Here is a 19,596-nt window from a genome sequence, read left to right on the forward strand (position 1 = left end):
AGAATTTTTGCGAAACCTTGCTTGGCGAAATTTTTTTTTTTTTTTTTTACTGAGCGAGATTCGAGCCCAGAACCTCGAGATATTTTCGGCCATTTTTTTAAGCAAAGGGCAAAAAATTAAAGACCTGTAATTTGAGGGGCAAAATTAAAGACCAGCACCTCTGAAGGAAAATCCGTGCAAAAAAATGTACCCAAAAGCCACTTTTTTATTTTTTGGGTTACATAAAATCATTTAACTTTGCATCACCTGTCACAAAAGTAACTTTGATTAAATATGATAAATATCTTACTTAAAATGTGAGAGAAAATAACAAAAATGTGCCTTCTTTTCAGGGTAGGTTCAAAATGGTTCTCAAGTCTTAGCAATTGGCTTTTGGAGGGGGTTTCATTAAACAAACAACCTTTTTTCTTTTTCAAATTTTATCTCTTTCTTTGATAAAAAAAAATCATTTCATCTAAATTTAAACAAATTCCAAATCTTCTCTTTGAAAGGGATAGTTTGTTTGGAAAAGAAAAAGGTACTTGGACATGATGCAGATCATGGGGGTTCATTTGATTGGTTAAGCGGCTAAAACAATTATAAGTGATTACATAATCTAAGCTTTCGGTATAAATAAATATCTTAAAAACCCATTAGTGGAGTAATCCAGAATAATTAAATTCCCTTAAAAAATCTTGCACAATCCATGATGGACAAGTGCACTAACATATTCAAAATCACGTATGAGAAGTAAGAGGCAAAACCAAAGCACAATGTTGAAGTCAAAGAATGTGAACAAGTGGGTTAATGAAACGGATTAAAAATCATGATATATTCAAATTTTCGTAGAGGACAAACATACTATGCAAAATTTTTATATGTAAAATTAATTGAGGTGCACATAAAATAAAATGATCAGACACTATCACACTAACTACCTTGTGAAGATAAAAAACCTATTTCCGATCCCACACCATGATTATAAAATAAAAAGAAACCTAGGTATAGTTTTTTTTATCTTAACTAAATACTAATCATACTATTTCATAATATAGAGCCTATTAGGATTAGCTGAAAAAAAAAAGTAGCTTTTAAGCACAAATGCTTAAAGTACTTTTTAAGTGTTGAAAGTTATTTTATAAATAAGGAGTTAATGTGTTTGGATAAAAGTGCTTAAAGGGTTTTTAGAAGTTAAGGGTAGTATTGAAATTAACAGAAAATATAAGGGATAAAAGGGTAAAGTTGTTGGTCAAACCAAAATGACTTTTAAGCTAAAAAAAAGTTGGGATTGAGCAACTTCTTGATTTTGACTTATTTTAAGCACTTTTTAATTTAATTTAAGCTATTTTTTATTTTTATCAAATATCCAAATAAATTAAAAATGACTTATAAGCTGATTTGATCAACTTATAAGCCAATCCAAACGGGCTTATACTCTATATTTGACATCACTAGATACTAATGATATGTTTGTACGTGTCAAAAACACCTTTTATCTGTCTGTATATATCTAGCTAGTGCACATGAAAGTTTTAAAAAAAACCAAGTCATCAAGCTAGAGAAAATGACAAATGGTCCCTTATCTTCAGGAATTGGTCTAAAATAGTTTATCAAATATACTTTTAAGTAATTTTGATCTTTTACATTTGTAATGAATGCCTTTGACTTACATCAGATATTTAATAGGTTAGATATGTATATTTAAATGGTAGTTAGGAAAAAGTTAATGAGAACTAATAGTTGGAGGTGCAACTTTGTGATGTATGCTCTTAAAATATCTAAATCTAAATGACTCATAAAATCTGCCAAAATGTTCTTTTTTTATTTTTTATTTATTTTTTATTCAAGACTAAAAATATCAAGGAAAGACAGAGTGCCACATCACACACTTTTCCTCCTAGTGGGAGGTGGGGGGCAGGGGTAGGGGGCAAGGGGCAAGAGAGGGCCTAACTTTTCCTTTCATGAAAAGGACAGGGTCCCACATGACACCCCTTTCCTCTTTCTCTCTCTTGCACTTTTCTATCAGTTTTAATATTATTTTATTTGTAGATATTATTACAACTGCCAACAGTTCATCAGCATATACATATACCAATAGCAACATACAAGTATAATTTGTTTGGAGAGGGTAGGATGTACGCAAAATCTTACCTCTATCTTTTGTGAGACAGAAAGGCTATTTCTAAAAGATCCTTGGCTCGAAAAGAAAGAAAATTAAATAAAAAAAAAAGAAAAAGGAATTCGATGGAACAGTAAAAAAATATAAAATAAGAACAAAAGAAAATAACAACAAGAGAACAAGATACAAAGCAAAGACCCAATAGAATGAATACATATCGAAGAATAGACAATTACTTGATCACTAAATACTACTACTACTAAAAATACGTGTAGAGGGGACTAGCCCCTACCTCTCACTCGACCATCTACTACCCTTCTATCTTAATACTCGACCTCCACACTTTTCTATAAAAAAAAAAAAAGACTTTCTCTCTCCTGCACTTTTTAATCAACTTTAATGTTATTTTATTTTTAGATATTATCACAACTCCAACAGTACATAAGCATATAATATTATACCAAAAAAAAAGAAAAGAAAGGCTTCTCTCTCTTGCACTTTTTTATCAACTTTAATATTATTTTATTGTGTAGATATTATCACAACTCCCAACAGTTCATCAGCATATACATACCAAAACAAAAACTTCCCATAAAAACAGCCAACACACACACTTGGAGAAAGATATTTTGGAAAGGTCATCTTTCTTGTTTAGGGGTTTGAAAAAAAAGCTGCTGTAAAAGGGGTTGTCTGTACTTGTTTCCCTTTTCTTGTGTTAATTTTTTGGTCAGCTTCACGGTTATATCAGGTAAAGTTAGTTACTTTCTTGATTTTTTTTTGTCTTTTTTGAGTTCATTAAGGTTGTTTTTCTTGAATCTTTGTTGGGGTTGCTTGGTGTTTCTTGTTTGATCTGTTTGTGAGGTAAAGTTAGTTACTTTCTTGAATGTTTTGTCAAAGTTTTGTTTTTTAGTTCATTGAGGTTGCTTTCTTGAATCTATGTTGGTGTTGGTTGATGTTTCTTGTTTGATCTGTTTATGGCTTGCTAAGGTTTTTGAAGTTTTTCAAACTTCCATTGTTTAAAATTGCTTGTAAATCCTACTTTGGACATGGGGTTCTAATCTTTTTGGTCAGCTTTCCTGTTATATTGGTAAAGTTAGTTACTTTCTTGATTTTTTTGTCAATATTTTGTCTTTTTTGAGTTCATTGAGGTTGCTTTTCTTGAATCTATGTTGCGGTTGCTTGTTGTTTCTTGTCTGATCTGTTTGTGGGTAGCTGATAATTTTGAAGTTTCTTAAACTTCCATTGTTTAAAATTGCTTGTAAATCCTACTTTAGACATGGGCTTCTGTTTCTTGTGTAGTAATTTTTTTGGTCAGCTTTGTTGTTATATCAGGTAAAGTTAGTTACTTTCTTGAATGTGTTGTGTCAATTTCTGTTTTGTTTAAGTTTATTGAGGTTGCTTTTCTTGAATCTGTGTTGGGGTTCTGTTTCTTTGTATCCTTTATGTAGTTCTTTTAGATCTTTCTCTATGCTTATCTAGAGCTTTATCTCTTTGTTTTTTTATGTCTTTTTTGATGATTCATTTTCCCTTGTTGTTCAAAGTTCTATCCCCTCTAGCTTAAGGTATTTTAATAAGGAAAAAAAGGAATAATAATTATGTTCAGAAAGAAAGTTGTGACTGTGAAAGTTCTACACTGTTTGTCTGGATGCTTGATTCTCAATTAGTTTGTAGCACTTTTTCCCTTTATTGACTAAAGTGGCAAACTTTGATTTTGCCTTTTCCATTCTCTTTAAGTTTTATTTAAAAGTCTTATTTTGCTGACCAAGATCTCAGTATGAACTCTTCAATTTTCTTTTTTGGATGGGCAAAGATCTATGGATATGAAGGATATACTTGTACCATACTAAAAATTGCATCTTTTTTATTCATTAGCTTTTGATAATGTAGTTTCTTGTTCCTTATTGCAGGAAAGAACAAAATTAGTTGAGCAAATCATCTTCTGTCGCGTAAAGGTGTGAACTCTGTGATTAAAGGCTGAAGATCTTTAGACTGATTCTAGTCTAATATAACTAGGGAAAAAAGAAGTTATGGGTTATATATGTGAATATTGTGGAGAGCAAAGATCGATTGTATATTGCCGGTCCGATGCAGCTTGCCTATGTTTGTCATGCGACCGAAATGTCCATTCAGCAAATGCCCTTTCGCAACGTCATTCCAGGACACTTATATGTGAAAGATGTAATTCACAACCAGCTGTCGTTAGATGCATTGATGAGAAAGTATCTCTTTGCCAGAACTGTGATTGGTCAGGTCATGCTAGTAGTTCTACTTCGGGTTCGGGTTCAATGCACAACAGGCAAGCACTTAGTAGTTACACGGGCTGTCCTTCCGCTGCCGAACTTTCTAATATCTGGTCATTTCTGTTAGATGACCCTTCGATTGGTGGTAATTGTGAACAGAGAATGGGTTCAATGAACATCAATGATAACCGTCCTAGGGATAGTGAAGGTCCTCAAGGTAAGGACAATTCACAAAATACGCGTGCTGCATTCGAAGCGAATGACATGAATATTTCGGAGAAATCGAATCTTTTAATGGATTCATCTATGCATACTCTTGACAACAAGATGCATAATGCGGACCTACCTTTTGGATCCTCGAATTCTGCATCGTCAAAGGTAAATTAAGTTTTCAGTGATGTTCATTGATAGAAGTGAAGAACTTCATATTTTTTAAAATTTATTTAGCATTTGATTGCATTTACATCCTAGTATCTGATAAAAGGTTGAAATGGTTATTTAGCATGTTATATCTGCTTCAAACATGATTTTTTTTTTTTTTTTTTGTGTGTTTCACTTTTGTGAATTTTCTTGAGCTATTATCTTTATTAACTTTTCAGGGCGGCTATATGGGAGAAAAAGGCTCTAGTTTATTTGAGGAGGATCCTTACTGTGATAATCTCATTATGGATTCGGTGGACTTGAGTGTTGAGAATTATGAAGAGCTATTTGGTGATTCTCTCAATTATCCAGATGAGCTATTTGAGAATGAAAATCTCGATTGCTTCTTTGGGATGAAAGACATGAAAAATGATGACTCCAGCTGCCGGGATGCCAATGCTGCCGAGGTGTGTTAACATTATATCTCCTGCATATACTTCAACTGCCGTATACTTTCCGTTGACTAGTAATTTATCATGTAGATGGCATGCCATCACTATTAGCATGAGCTAGATCAAGAACTTATGAATTACTTTAGTTTCTCTCTGGTTATAATATAGTTAGTATAAACATATCTTTTCATAGACACTAACTTATCAAAAACATTTCTCGTCTTGTTGAAGGATGTCCCACAAAATGTATAATGTTCTTTTGTAATTTTCTAGTTAGTGCCTTCTTTTTTTTTTTTTTTTTTTGTAACAAAAAGGGAAGAGAAACAATGCCACACTCAATTATCAGCGGCTGGGGACCCGGTCTTCATTAGCAATTTATAGCGTGAACCTTCTTACACTTTTCTTAAAGGAGGAGAGCCTAGTCTATCCCCTGTGTACCCACACGATTGTCAGTCTGGCTCTGGTATCATCCCTAGTCGCTCAGTGGCAAAAAACATATTATTTATTGTATGACCGGTAGCCGTGGATTACCTAAAAGCATATTCTTTTATTTTATTAGTGGTAGCCGTGGATTACCTTTTGGAGCTAAGTCGAAGATCTCGGTGGTCTTATCTTATGAGTTGTCGGCGGCGTTACACCATTGGGATATTTCTAATAAACTTGAGTATCGACTGTAAACTTTACGTTGAAGCGAGAAATGGATCTAGGACAGAAGGACTCGAACCTCTGAATAGCAAGATCAGAACCCGAAAGGGATGTGGTTGTGCTAGCTGAATTGTCATAAATTCATAATGAACTAGAAACTGTGCTAAAAGCAAACATAGTTGCATCAGAAAAGTTTCCTATAGTTTAGCTGAAGTTTTAGGACCTGCAACTGATGCACCAACTAATAAATAATCAATCTGGTTTGAGGTGCTGGAAGCTAGAAATTTTCACATAAGCAAAGGTCCCTTCTAAATTTTTGATGATTGATGGTCCTGGCGCTGATTTCAGGTAAAGAGAGTTAGAAGCTTAATAGGACTCTTTTACGTAATACTGCCTCTGTCCCAACTCCCAATTTATGTGCTGCACTTTTCTTTTAGTCTGTCCCAAAAGAATGATATCTTTCTATATTTAGAAATAATTTAACTTTAAACTTCCTATTTTACTCTTAAAGAGTGACTTATAGCCACCCAAATACTTATGGCTCGTTTAGATCACAAGTTTCAATCGTCTTTCTTTCTTGAACTCCATGCCATCACATAAATTGGGACGGAGGGGTTAATAATTTGTTTGACCTTTTCATCACGGTAGGTCAATGCTTGGACTATTATGTGATATGTTGTAGCAGGTTTTGGACTATATATTTGCTTTTCTTAAACTTTTGGTTGTGAATGCTGCGTTTTGATGCTTGTAATGAATTCATCGTATATGATAGGTTTGTGTCTCAGTTACAAAAAATGGGAAATGAGATTTGTTTCGACAGATATTAAACAGTTAATCATCTGGATGTTATAGTTTTGTTCTGGTCAGTAGATATTGTACAAGTGCAGACATGACGATTGCTCCTGTTTTTTTAATAACCGCTTCCTCTATATCGATAGAGATTTTGTCATAGACAAGTCAATAGAACATTCAATTGAAATGTTTTCAGAGTATTATTCCATAGTAGTATGTTCTGATGCTCTTTTATCTTATCATCTGTGATATTCTTTGATCTGGCCGGGAAGAGTCTTATGTAATCATATTAAACATTGATGAACCTAAATCTTGTTAATAATTTTCCAGGGATCGTCAATGGCACGGGTAAATACAGTGCAGCCAACATGTAGCGATGCAGCATCTGCAGATTCCGCGATGAGCTGCAAGACGGATTCTATCCTTTACTTTGCTAGACAATCTAGCTTCTCAGTTTCCAACCAAACTGGAGGAGAATGCAGTGCTGGAGATCACCAAGACTGCGGAGTCTCCCCGATGCTCCTAATGGGAGAGCCGCCATGGTGTCCTCCATGTCCTGAAATTTCGTCCCCATCGACTAGCAGGAGCAATGCTGTTTTGCGCTACAAGGAAAAGAAGAAGACAAGGAAGTAAGTATCATGTTTACTATTGCCAAAAAAAAAAAAAATCTTGTTTAATAATCGTTGAAGTGCACGTGTCAGTAGCATCTCAAGTTCTGTTCAGTTGCATCGCCATATAAAATTGAAACCGAGAAATGGTAGAAAAGAGCATCTTTGGTTCCTTAGAACTTACCTGAAGAGTTATTCTGGAGATTGTGCAATCTTCGGTTTGACAATGTTGCACCTATCGATGTTCAGCCTAGGAGAAACTTTGTGCATATTTTTTGCTCAACATATAAACTAATTAAGATATCTTTGATAATATAGCTTATTGTAAACAGACAAGAAGAACAAACACAGTATAATCCCGCAAGTGGGGTCTGGGGAGGGTAGTGTGTACTCAGACCTTACCTCTATCTTTTGATTATTTAGCTTATTGTACATCATGGTTCCAGAATTTTTCTTCGATTTGATAGGTTATCAATACCTTCTTTAACAGTCTTTTTATAATATGATAGATTTGACAAGCGAGTAAGATATGTTTCCCGCAAGGCAAGAGCTGATGTCAGAAGGCGTGTGAAGGGACGGTTTATCAAGGCTGGTGATGCTTACGACTATGATCCTCTCCCGACCAGAAGCTATTGATGGTAAACTTTTTTTATCATACAAACAAACAATCCATGTTAAATTAGGACCAAATGATTGAGGTTTCTTCCAACTGGATGAAAGACTTACCATATTTGTTTCAATGTATTGACAAATTTGTATGGTTGTCTCAGGGGATCACGTTTTTCCCGCGCAATGAAGCTCAAGCATAGCAAGCAGCTGCGACGTGCCTCCTTTTGTCTACTAAAGATTGCTGCAGAGAAACGAGAGTTCGCCTTTCTGGAGCACACGATCAACTTTCTTTCCGGAGAGTGATCAAGGTTCACCTCGAGTACGCTGGACTTTCTCTGCTTCTGTTCTTGCAACTCTAACTAGTCGACTTCACACATCTGAAGTACTCACGAAATCAGTTGTACGTTAACTTAGGTCCGGAGATTGTGAATTCCTTGGTTATTATGTTAACTTATCATGTGTATATTTTGGTCAGTGTGTAGAAATTAAGTGCTATAATGAGCTATCGAGATAGACACGAAGCTTGCTTTTGTAAACTAGTTCATTTACATTGTAAGATAAAATGGCAATATTTACGCGAGGTAGCCACTTTTGTGGCCTTGTATTTAGAAGTTGGCCTCTTTTTCAAAATTTACCTGTGGTTGGAATATTAGTTTTGAATTTTAAACTTCAGACCGCTGGTCTAATTTTGAAAAAGTTGCTAACTTCTAGGTACAAGGCCATAAAAATGGCTTACGTAAATCAGCCGATAAAATATGTAGTAGAGTATCAGAGAAGTAGAGTCTTGATAGGGCCAATAATATTGTTGTAGTTTTTGCTACTGGGGCCATCACATTGGAACATGTATTATCATCTTATTGTTTCTTGAAATCCAGTACTATATATGCCATATAATTTTCATGCATTACAAGTTTTTGATTACTTACTAATTACTATAAATTTTTTTTACGCGTTAAAAAATGGTAATAACTATCTTTTATTTTAATTACTAATAATAACTAAATACTTTTCTAATTTAACACCAGCCCAGTATTTTTGAATTACCATTTCACAAAATAAAAATTGCACCCCCAATCATTTTTTGGGCTGGTCTTTAATTTTTCTTACCTTTTATGATCGTCTTTATAATTGGCAAAAATTTCACTTTCATTCTCACCATGATCGAAAGATTCGTCGTATTCTTTCTTTTTTTTTTTGCCAAAAAAAGAAAAAGAAAGCCTTAAAGTACTGCGTTCTATCCCATCTCCTTTGTTTCGTGAAATTTTCGCTATTTGTGTTATTATTCTTCCACAAAATCAATTTGGTGGAAGTGAAAGGGCCATGGTGGTGGTTATGGCGGCGCACACGAAGAAGGAAGAGAGAAAGTTTTTTAGGGTTTTGAGAAGATGAAAAATATATGTATTTGTGTATGTTCTATGATATAACTACCAATTGGTTGGTGGTGTATTTTTGTAAGTTTTTCTATATATTTGTGTATTTTGTTCAAATTAATTCCATCACCATCTAGTTTTAAATACACGGGTGCTACGCAAATACATGGTAAGTTTCTATATATTTATGTATTTTGTTCAAATTAATCACATCAAATACATGGGTGATGCAAGTTGTTACTCACACAAATACATGAGATTTAATTTAAAATACATGGGGTTTGATTCAAGCTTCAAATACATTAGTTATGCTATCAAATACATGGGTAAATAAAAAACGAAATCAATTTGAAAACTTCAAATTTTACCACTAAATACATGGGTGATGCAAATTGTTGCTCACACAAATACATGATATTTAATATAAAATACATGGAGTTTGATTGGAAACGTCAAATACATTAGTTATGCTATCAAATACATCGGTAAATAAAAAAACGAAATCAATATTGAAAACTTCAAATAATTGGCTGTTGATTGATCGTGTTTGTTTTGTCAATGTATTTTCAGAGGTGTTGAAGATTTAATTTGAAATTTGAATTTTTACGTTTGAATGTTGAAGAATGCATGGAAGAAGAAAAAAATATTACGGAGATTTTGCTGAAAAGAAGGTAAAAAATATTTAATTTCTCATTTATCCTGTGTAGAATTAACTAAAATGGCATGTTCCTTTTTAACGCATGCTCATGTTTTGCCGCAACAAATACATGCGAAACATATACATCAAATCGATTTTTAGCTACGAATGGTAATATTAAAAGGGTAGCTACAAATGGTTTAAGGTAGCCTAAAAAAAAATGGGATTTCTACACACCAGCCTAGTAAAGCCCACAAAACAAAAATGCATTTTTTTGGGCTGGTCTTTAATTTTTGCCCTTTAAATTGGTGGTCTTTAAATTTTACCCTTTTAATTATAACACCCCGGAGGTTGTGGGTAGAAAATGGTTCGGTTTGGGTCGGTTATTGGTTAAAACGAAACCAATTTAGTCGGTTTTTAAATATCTAAAACCATAACCAAACCAAGTAAAATAATAACCATCGGTTTGGTTATTGTCGGTTTGGTTCGGTTTTTCAATTTATGACTAGCCGTGACAATTCAAATATTCTCTCTCTACATTCTTGAATTTCTTATGCACGGCCGAAAAAAAAAAAGACATGCTAATGGCAATGTAAAATGAAAAGAGATAGTAGGGTTTTTACTTTTACCTTATCTTCGACTTATTAGAGTTGGGCTTGAATTGTTGAACATCATATTCTTTTAAGGCATGGGCCTTAAAAATAAGTAGACTAAAATTAAATTAATAATTAAAAAGGTATAAAATATCTTTAATTATTTATGAAAAGTTAATATTATACATATAAATAATTATAAATTTTATGTATATAATTATCGGTTTGGTTCGGTTATTTATTCGGTTATTTTTACTATAACCATAATCAAACCAAATATTATCGGTTTTCAAATTTAAAACCAAACCAAACCAAACCAAACCAAATGTCGGTTTTTTTATTTTTTTAAATTTTTGATTGAGCAAAGGTTTTAACCAAAAGGAACACCTAAGAGTTTTTCGAAGGATCAAAATTAAAATAAAAATTCTCAACCACTTTTTGAAATTTAAAGACCCCATTTTGAGGGTAAAAATTAAAAGGCAAATTGATTTCTTTTGCGGGGCATTTGGGGTAGTCTTTAATTTTTGTCCTCAAATATGGGGTAGTCTTTAATTTTTGTCCGCAAAAAAATATTTTTTGAGGTTCAGGAGGCGAGTTTTATCAAATGGGGCAATTTGCGGGATTGGCCTTCGGGGGGGGTGGTCTTTAATTTTTATCCCTCAAAATGGTGGTCTTTAATTTTGTCCTTCGGTGAAAAAGTGGAAATGGTCTTTAATTTTTATCCCTCAAAATGGTGGTCTTTAAATTATTTGAGGTAGAGTATGAAGGGCACTGCTTTAATTTTTGCGCTTTAAAAAAGTGGCCGAAAGCGGTAGGGCCGCTCAAAACCGAACCGTAACCGATAACCAACCGCGAAATTGGCTTATCGATCTATTGGTATTGGGTTATTGGCTTAACGGTTGATGAACGGATTATAATTTTATAATTAACCATTTATTGGTGCGAGGGAAGATTACTCAATTTTCTTATCGAATAAACCGTTAACCCGTTAAGAAATGACATCTAAGTGGATTATATCTTATAAGGTGATTCTATACTGTATTGAAAATAGTATTATTAGATTTTGTGTGTTACTTGTCTATTCTGTTTTATGTATCTAAAGAAGATAAACACGGTTGAGAATAAAATAGAAATTAAGGCTTTCTGATTCTCAAACAGTTCTTTACTCTATGTTCTCTGGATTCAATATCAAAGTATATTAAATTCTAAGCTAAAACACAGTTGCTCTGCATATTGCCATGCGTCCTGGAACTTGCAAAGAGCAAACTTATTCGGTGTTGAAGAATTTAATTTTCAACTTCTTAATTTTTATTGTTTAGATTTAGCCGATGCATCGTCTGATAACCGTGCGATAAATGGTAACCCGATACCGAACAAACCGATAAGTTGAATCGTTAACTGTAATTAACTGCCCGATCAGCAGCCCTAGTTCTGGGTTCGAATCCTCGCTCTGTAAAAAAAATAAAAAAATAAAAAAATCGCAAAAGCGGAAACTTTGCGAAAATTAAATTTATAAGGCGTAATACGGGCGAGAGGTTTGCCTTTTACTTTATTTTTTACTTTGCTCGAATAGGCCCAATTTTGCAATGAAATTCTGCATTGCGATTTTTTTTTTCTTTTACTGAGCCGTGGTTCAAACTCAGAACCGATGTATTTTAGCGAAGGGCAAAAATTAAAGACCACCCCCGAATAAGGACAATCGTGCAAATTGCCCATTTTTATGTTTTATAGTATATTCAATATGTACACAATATACACTGATTATACAATTATTATGCATTAGCGACGGCTACAACCAACTAGTTAGGGGGGTGAAATTTTCTTGGGTCACTTGCCTAAACGTGTTAAAATTCTTTTTTGGGGATTTTTTTCTTATTTTTTTTGTTATAACACCCAAATAAAATTTAAATATCAAATGTTACTATAGGTGTATAACAATCAAATTGCTATGACAGACGATAAAATTTTCAGACAAACTACATGATGAAGTTTGACAGTATTTTATGCATCATCGATCCCTATAAATTGTTTGAGTTGTTTTAATTCAACATTCCAGTCTCTAATCCTTTGGTAATTATAATTAATGCATTGTTATCCCAAGAAAAAAGCCGTCACATAATCTATACTCATATTACAAACACATTATTAAAATCTGTTACTTTGTGCTATATATCCTCCAATTAACCTTTTTTCCAATACACAAACATCATTGTTCTTTTTTCTTTTCAAAAAAGAAATTGGTTTCATCAATAATTTTCCAAATAAATCATGGCAGAATATAAGTATGTTAGTCTCCGTGACCTTTTGAAAAATCAACCAGTTCATATACCAAAGTTCAAAAATTCAGAATGTTTCACAGAAACCACTTCATCACCACAATTTTCTGTGGGAAATTCTTCTCCAGAGCAACCAAAAACTGAAGAAAACAATGGTGATTTATGGTTTTTATCAAAAATACTTGGATTTTCAAAGAAGTTTTTATTTTTTAAAAAGTGTTTTGTACATTGACCAAGGGCGTAGCTATGTATGTTGAAGGTGGTTAGTTGAACACCCTTCTTCGGAAAATTATATTGCGTATATAGTCAGATTTGACTTTTTATATTGATTTCGTCACATCGATTGATACCTTTTTGTGCGTGTGTGTGTGTGGGTGGGCGGGGGGGGGGGGGGGGGGGGGGGGTAGATCAAGTATCATGATTATTTCTACAAAATTTGGAGAAGAAAAGATTTGGATTTATTGAGATGAAATTTTGTCAAACTTTATCCCGATGTAAAATGATATTCAATCTGATGCTATTGTATGGTTATTTCATAACATATAGAAATTGTCCATTGTCCTTTTGTCTTGATTTCATCCTTCTTTTTTTTTTTTTAAAAAAAAACAAAAAACAGAGGAATAATCCTGTTCATTTAACTTAATTGATAACACATGTCAATAATCAAGGGTTACCGGAGAAAAATGGAGAGAAACTTACTAAAGGGGAGTTGGATCGACAAAAAGGGAGGGGTCGTTTGGTTTAATGTATTAATTATACGGTATTGTAATACATAAATTGTTTGAATGGGAATGAATAATACGAGAATTGTTATCCAAAGCATAAATGATAAAAGGACTGTCATACGGTAAGTAAGAAATAAGAAAATTACTTTTTAGTAATTACTTGTGAGAAAAGGCATAAGAACCCCCCTAAATTTGAGTCGAATTTCCAACTACACACTTATCTTTGCGAGAACTTTTTTACCTGATGAACTTTTAAGAACGGAATAAATATATCCCTGAATAGTGATGTGGCAGAGAGTGTGCGCTCACTCTCTTAAAGGCACGTGGAAGCAAAAAATAAATTAAAAATTAGAGAAAATGGCCAAATAAGCTCCCAACGTTTGACCAAAATCTCAACTACATACCAAACCTTTGCGGGGTCCTATTACCCTCTAGTCATTTTTAAAGTGGAATATACTCACCCTTAAATACTAAGTTGTACATGTGTGTGACTACACCACACTTAGGCGCGTTCAAATAAAAAAAATACACCCCAACATTAAAAAATATCCACGTGGCAGTCCAAATCAACAAAAATAAAACCCCCAACAGTAATATTATCTTCCTTCATCAATTTCTACCCGTCCCACACCATTTTTTCCCAATTCAAAGCTCTAATCTCCTAACCTCTTTTCAACCATTTTTGAAGATTGAAGCTGCCATATTGTGTTGAAATTGTTTGTAGTGGAAAGAGGTCAGTTTAATTTAGTGTTAATTGGTATACTTTACACCATATCAAATTTTTGGTTTGATATCTCTTCCCCAATCCTTGCTCATATATGCTCGTTTATGATTTATTAGGGTTTGCAATGAAAAAATCAACTTGAATAGACTGTGTACGGACGAACCTGAACTAATGCTCAAAGCCGTAGTGCAATGCAAACATGAAAATTTGCTGCAAATGAAAACTTCTTGGTCGAAGCATAATTCTGGATGAAGATATTGGTCTTGCCCATACTATATGTATGTGGTTTCCATCTATTGGTGTTTATCAATAAGTTTTATTTTTGTAGTTAATTAAACTTTCTGCTCATTTATGGTCTGTTTTAATAATTCTCAGCCTAACAATTGCAAGTTTTTTTTGGTGGAGAGACAAAAAAGAAATTGATCCAAGATCAAAATTTATCCTCCCAAGATTGGTGAACAAAATCAGAGATTTGGAGAAAGAATTAGCGCATCTGAGAGTATCAAGATGAAATTGGTTGAGCTCAAAAGTATCGACATGAGTTCGGTTAGGGTGGACATGAATTTGATTGAGCAAGAGGAGACAAGTTTGTTGGTTCAAAGGAAGAGCAAATGGTGTAGGTTCAACAGGAATTTCAGTTTGTGTTTTGTGGTTCGTATTGTTGTTTTATTCATCAGCAACCTATTTCAAATTGGCAATTCAAAGATTGAGCAAATGTAATTGCCATAGTAGAATGTTGTTTTTGTTGCCTTATTTAATGTAAGGCAAATTTGTATATGCCCTTTGTTAGGTATGTTTTAGTTGTCCTATGTAATCTAAAGACTGACTATTTTGTATGTGTTTATGTTGAATGAAACATTTCACTCATTTTATGCTTGTGTCAAGTGGTTCTTGCAACAAACACTCTAGCAAGTGCTTGTGTCAAGTGGTTCTTGCAACAAACATCACCAGCACAAACACAATATAAGCTGCTAAAACAATGCATAAACAATGGCAAAAAACAGTACACAAATAGACCATTTCTAAAACACAAACACAATTTTACATAGGCTGATAAAACAATGCATAAACAAACAGAGCTACACTATAATGCAGCATAATCCCATAACAACCCAAAACATAAGGTGACATATTTAATTACTAGTACATCACCATTCTAAAAGCAACAAAAGCTTGTCTTCAATACTACACAATAACTTAAACACACAACAACAATAATTTTTTCATGGCTCCTTGGACTGAGAAGAAGTGTTATTCTTGCTTGGGTTAGCTGAACTACCTGGCCCTTTTTTTCATCCTTTGCTGCCTTCTCATCTATTCTAGCTCCCTTCTTGTGATTGCTGGTTTTCCATGCCATTTTAGCTTAATGTTGTCACAAGGTTTGTAACCAATGTCACCAGTTACATCAGCTAATCTAGTTACCTTTCTTTGTATCAGTGGAGTAAGTCTTCTTTGCTTGATAGGCTAGGTTATACACAAAAAAATGTCAACACTTTAGTTTTAACTTCAACATACACATAAAATAACACTTTAATGACTATAAAACACTCACATTAAGAGCTTTGACATCATTTTCAGCCTGAAAAATACCCATTCCCATAACTCTAGGCCTTTTATATGGGGCAGTGCTGCCCCTTCCACTTCCGCTTTTAGCAGTGAGATGTCTGAGTAGATGATGTATGGAATTCAACCGGTGCAGAAGATGAAGCATGAAATTCAATAGGTGCAGGTCTATTTTCCATTGCTGGGGCTATTTTTCTAGGTATTCCTCTTGCCCTTTTTGTAGTAGGCTCAACTTCTGTTGTTTGTTTCTATCATACATATAAATGCAATATCAGAAATGATCAACATAACTTAAAATATGACATAAATAGGAGTTACCTTTGGTCTGCCCCTTCCCCTGCTTGAACTTGATGGTTTTGATGTCCTGGCCCTTCCCCTGCTTGAACTCGATGGTTCTGCCCTTGTTAATGACTCAACACCTTGACTTTTTGGGCACCCTCTCTTATTGTGGCCTCTAGTTTGACAAGTACTACATGTCATGGTCATTCCAGTTCGAGGCAACTTCCCATACTTCTTAGTTTCATGGGCCTCTTTCCTTCTAACCTTTGGTGGCCTTCGAGGCATGCTTTTGATCTCTGGTGGTGCAACAATTGGGTTAGTAGAGATAGGCCACATTTCCATGTTTGTCACTGGTTGAAGAACATTTTGATATGTTCTCAATTAAATCTCTTTGTTGTAGCAATTGTTAATGTAGTTAGAGCATGTGCACATGATATTCCCTTTAGCTACCAAGCCCTACAACTACAATTCCTCTTAGCAAGATCCACAATATGTTGACATATTCCTTCTTTAAATTCAAACCCTGCAACTCCATTAAATTCAATGTTACAGTCTATTGACCTAGTAATATTCTCCTATAACACCTTCAAAGCCATTGGAGAGTAATTGCTTCTCCAAGTATTTGCCAACTCTCTCAAGCTTCGAATCCTCATCATCATTTTTACTCTTTCTCTTCAAGCATAGTAATGATTGTTTTGTGTCTATCAGTTATAAAGATTAAGAAACATAAGTGAAATCTTCAAGCAACCAACAAAATTAAAAAATTAAACCAGTACACATTCCTAGCAGGCAAGAGTCATGCATTAAAACACTCAGACATATTGTTGTTTACAAAATAACATTTAACTTCGGTGTTGAAGTACACCTTACACCAACACTCTATGTTGTGGTACATCAGGGCATCCATCATTCTTCTTGGACCAAGAAACTTCATCTTGTCAATATTTCTTCTCAATTGGGACTCAAAAGTTCTCTTTGCAATTTTCTAAATCTGTTGTCTTCTTTGAAGCCCTCTCTAATCCTTACAAAAGTTAGCCAAGATGTGCCTAGCACACTTTTACGTGCTCAGCAGCAGGTAAAAAATCTTGAATTGTTACAAACAGTCCCTGAAACAGAGTAACCATTAGTAAAGATGAAGACATATAAGTGAATATGAAACAAAATTCAAAAAATAAACAAGCACACATACCTTTTGCATATCTGTTATCAAGGTTAAGTCTGCCCCATCTCCAAGTACAAAATCTTCCCTCAGAATTCTGACAAACCAAGTCCATGTATTCTTGTTTTCATACTCAACTACTGCCCATGCAAGAGGCAGCATTTGGTTATTACCATCCTTACACACTGCAACCAACAACTGCCTTTTACAAACCCCTTTTAAGAAACACCCATTTAAACCTATACATTTCCTACGATGCAAAAATGCCTTCTTCAATGCCTCCAAACATATGTGAAAGCTATGAAAAACAGGTCTACTAATGCATCAGGTTCACCAAGTTTAACAACACAAGTACTCTCAGGCTTGGTCTTTCACAGTTCATCTGTGTAGTCAAGAATTATTCCAAATTCCTAAATATGATCACCCATGAATTTTTTTTAATTTTTTTTTTTTGCTCTTGATCTCCTAACAGTAGTCTTTTCAATAGGAACTATAAGTTTCTTCCTAATTATTTCTTGCAATTTGAAAACTCTTATGTTTGGCTGCTCAGTTATTCTCTTTATATAGACATCAACTATAAATTTTGTATTACACAAGTAATTTCTGATGGTCTGGTTGCAAGTATGCTTTGAAATGTAAGTTTTTGTTTGGAAATCATTTGTGGTTCTATCAAGACATGTATACAAAAGTCATCGACAACCATCCTTGCGCCTAACCCTAATCCTTTTTGGCTCATTCACCCACTTTTCTACTTGAACCCTTCTTTGAACAACATATTTTGTTATTGCTCTTCTAAACTCATTCACATCAGAAAATATCATACCCAATTGCCACACAACTTTCTTGGCAGTAGGGTTATGAATGATTTTGGTCATTTCTGTCCTCCTTCTTGTAAACCTTTCCCTTCTTGGCACATTTACCTTACCAGATTCAGCATCTTTTTCCTCATCCCAACACTCATCCTCATCTATTTTAACTCTATCATCATCAAAACTTTATAGTAAGGCTTATCACCTCCTAACCTTCCATTAAGACTTACTTTACCTGTTTCAGTTTCATCAAATCCTAGATCTATACCAGCTTCACCCGCTGGTACCTCTTCACTATCAGGTTTTGCTCTCTCCTTTCTTTTTCTCTAAAAAGTGCTTCTTTCAGCCCTCAACTCCCTAACCTCTTCATGCACATTACTTCCCATAGTCCTCCTCATCTTCCCTAACTGTTTCATCTACAAATTCTTCACTATCAGCAGTTGAGTAATCAGATCACTCCTCTACAAAATGAGATCCAACTGGACCTACATCTGGATCATCTTCACTAGCACTATTTGCAGTAGCAGCAGCTGTATTATTAACAGTTGTAGTAGAAGATGGAGCTACTGTATTACCAGCAGTTGGAGTAGAAAAGGCAATAGGTGTATTAGGACCATTTAAAGGCTCCTCACCAACCCTTTCATTAGCCCTTCTGTCATCAGCCCCTTTATTAAAAGCTAATCCAGATTCCTCCTAATCCAACATTTTCTAATAAAGGGGGGTCTACAACAGTTGGTTCATCAATCATGTTGTGCACATATACCTCCACTATATCTCCATTTTCCAAAGACATACACATGTCTAAAAATATCCTTGTCACTCACAACATCTACCAAAATGCCACTGTTAGGTGGCTTAATACTAAATGTGCCAGTTGTAGTGTATCCTAGTTTTTTAATATAGTCTCTCAACTCAAAATAGGACATCTTATCCACATAAACATCCAGAAATTCATTAATTTCTCCACCTTCATATATTGGTTCCCCACTGCTTAAATCTAACACACCACTATGATACCATCTTAAAATTACCAAAGTAAAGTTACCCATGTTCTACCTGAATGCAAGCAAACAACAAAGAATAACAAATAATTTAACATATTGCATGACTAAATCGAAATATGGTAGCATATGCACAATTAAATCAAACCCTAGTCTAAACCAAACTAGGGTGAAACAATAACAAATACACGAAACTAACAAGCAGAAAAGAAAACACCAGTTTTGTTCTTTAAAAAATAATTTATTGGATTAACAGTTGGGAAAAACAAAATTCTCATCTACATTTTTTTGAAGAAAAAGTAAAGAACTAACCTTTACTAGATGAAGAAAGAGCAAAAATGAGAAGAAGACTTCAAATCGAACCTTCACTACCAATATACGTGATAATATTGATAAAGAAGCTTGGGGTTGAAATGGGAGTTGATCGTTTATTTTGATTAGGGATTTGGGGTAAATAAAATATGGGTACGGGTGCGGTCGGGCAAATAGTTAAAAAGGAGGAAAATTAAAAATTATCAAGTGGGGCCCAACGCGTGTATATCAATTCAACATAACTGGTGGACTTGTACACCTCAGCATATAAGAGTGACAACTCAGCATTTAAGGGTGAGTATATACCACTTAAAAATGACCAGGGGGTAATAGGACCCCTACAG

General features: G+C 34.2%; 1 protein-coding gene and 1 long non-coding RNA gene across 3 annotated transcripts; one reads left to right on the forward strand and one right to left on the reverse strand.

Moving 5' to 3' along the window:
- Positions 1 to 2,605: 2,605 nt before the first annotated feature.
- Positions 2,606 to 8,694, forward strand: LOC132032970 (zinc finger protein CONSTANS-LIKE 9-like). Its single transcript, XM_059422792.1, has 6 exons — positions 2,606 to 2,846; positions 4,006 to 4,716; positions 4,938 to 5,165; positions 6,918 to 7,216; positions 7,705 to 7,833; positions 7,966 to 8,694. Exons 2-5 carry the CDS (start codon positions 4,126 to 4,128, stop codon positions 7,829 to 7,831), a joined length of 1,245 nt encoding a protein of 414 aa, XP_059278775.1. The 5' UTR covers positions 2,606 to 2,846; positions 4,006 to 4,125; the 3' UTR covers positions 7,832 to 7,833; positions 7,966 to 8,694.
- An 8,032-nt stretch (positions 8,695 to 16,726) lies between these two features.
- On the reverse strand, positions 16,727 to 19,389 carry LOC132035245 (uncharacterized). 2 transcript variants are annotated; one of them, XR_009409204.1, is made up of 3 exons: positions 19,253 to 19,389; positions 17,161 to 17,540; positions 16,727 to 17,077 (listed from the first exon to the last, which is right to left on the reverse strand). It is a non-coding gene; the product is annotated as an uncharacterized LOC132035245 (long non-coding RNA). The 2 variants fall into 2 exon arrangements; XR_009409205.1 differs by having other exon boundaries at positions 16,728 to 17,077; positions 17,161 to 17,380.
- Between the last annotated feature and the right edge of the window lie 207 nt (positions 19,390 to 19,596).

The sequence above is a fragment of the Lycium ferocissimum genome, chromosome 10 (assembly GCF_029784015.1).
Source record: "Lycium ferocissimum isolate CSIRO_LF1 chromosome 10, AGI_CSIRO_Lferr_CH_V1, whole genome shotgun sequence".
Taxonomy (NCBI): domain Eukaryota; kingdom Viridiplantae; phylum Streptophyta; class Magnoliopsida; order Solanales; family Solanaceae; genus Lycium; species Lycium ferocissimum.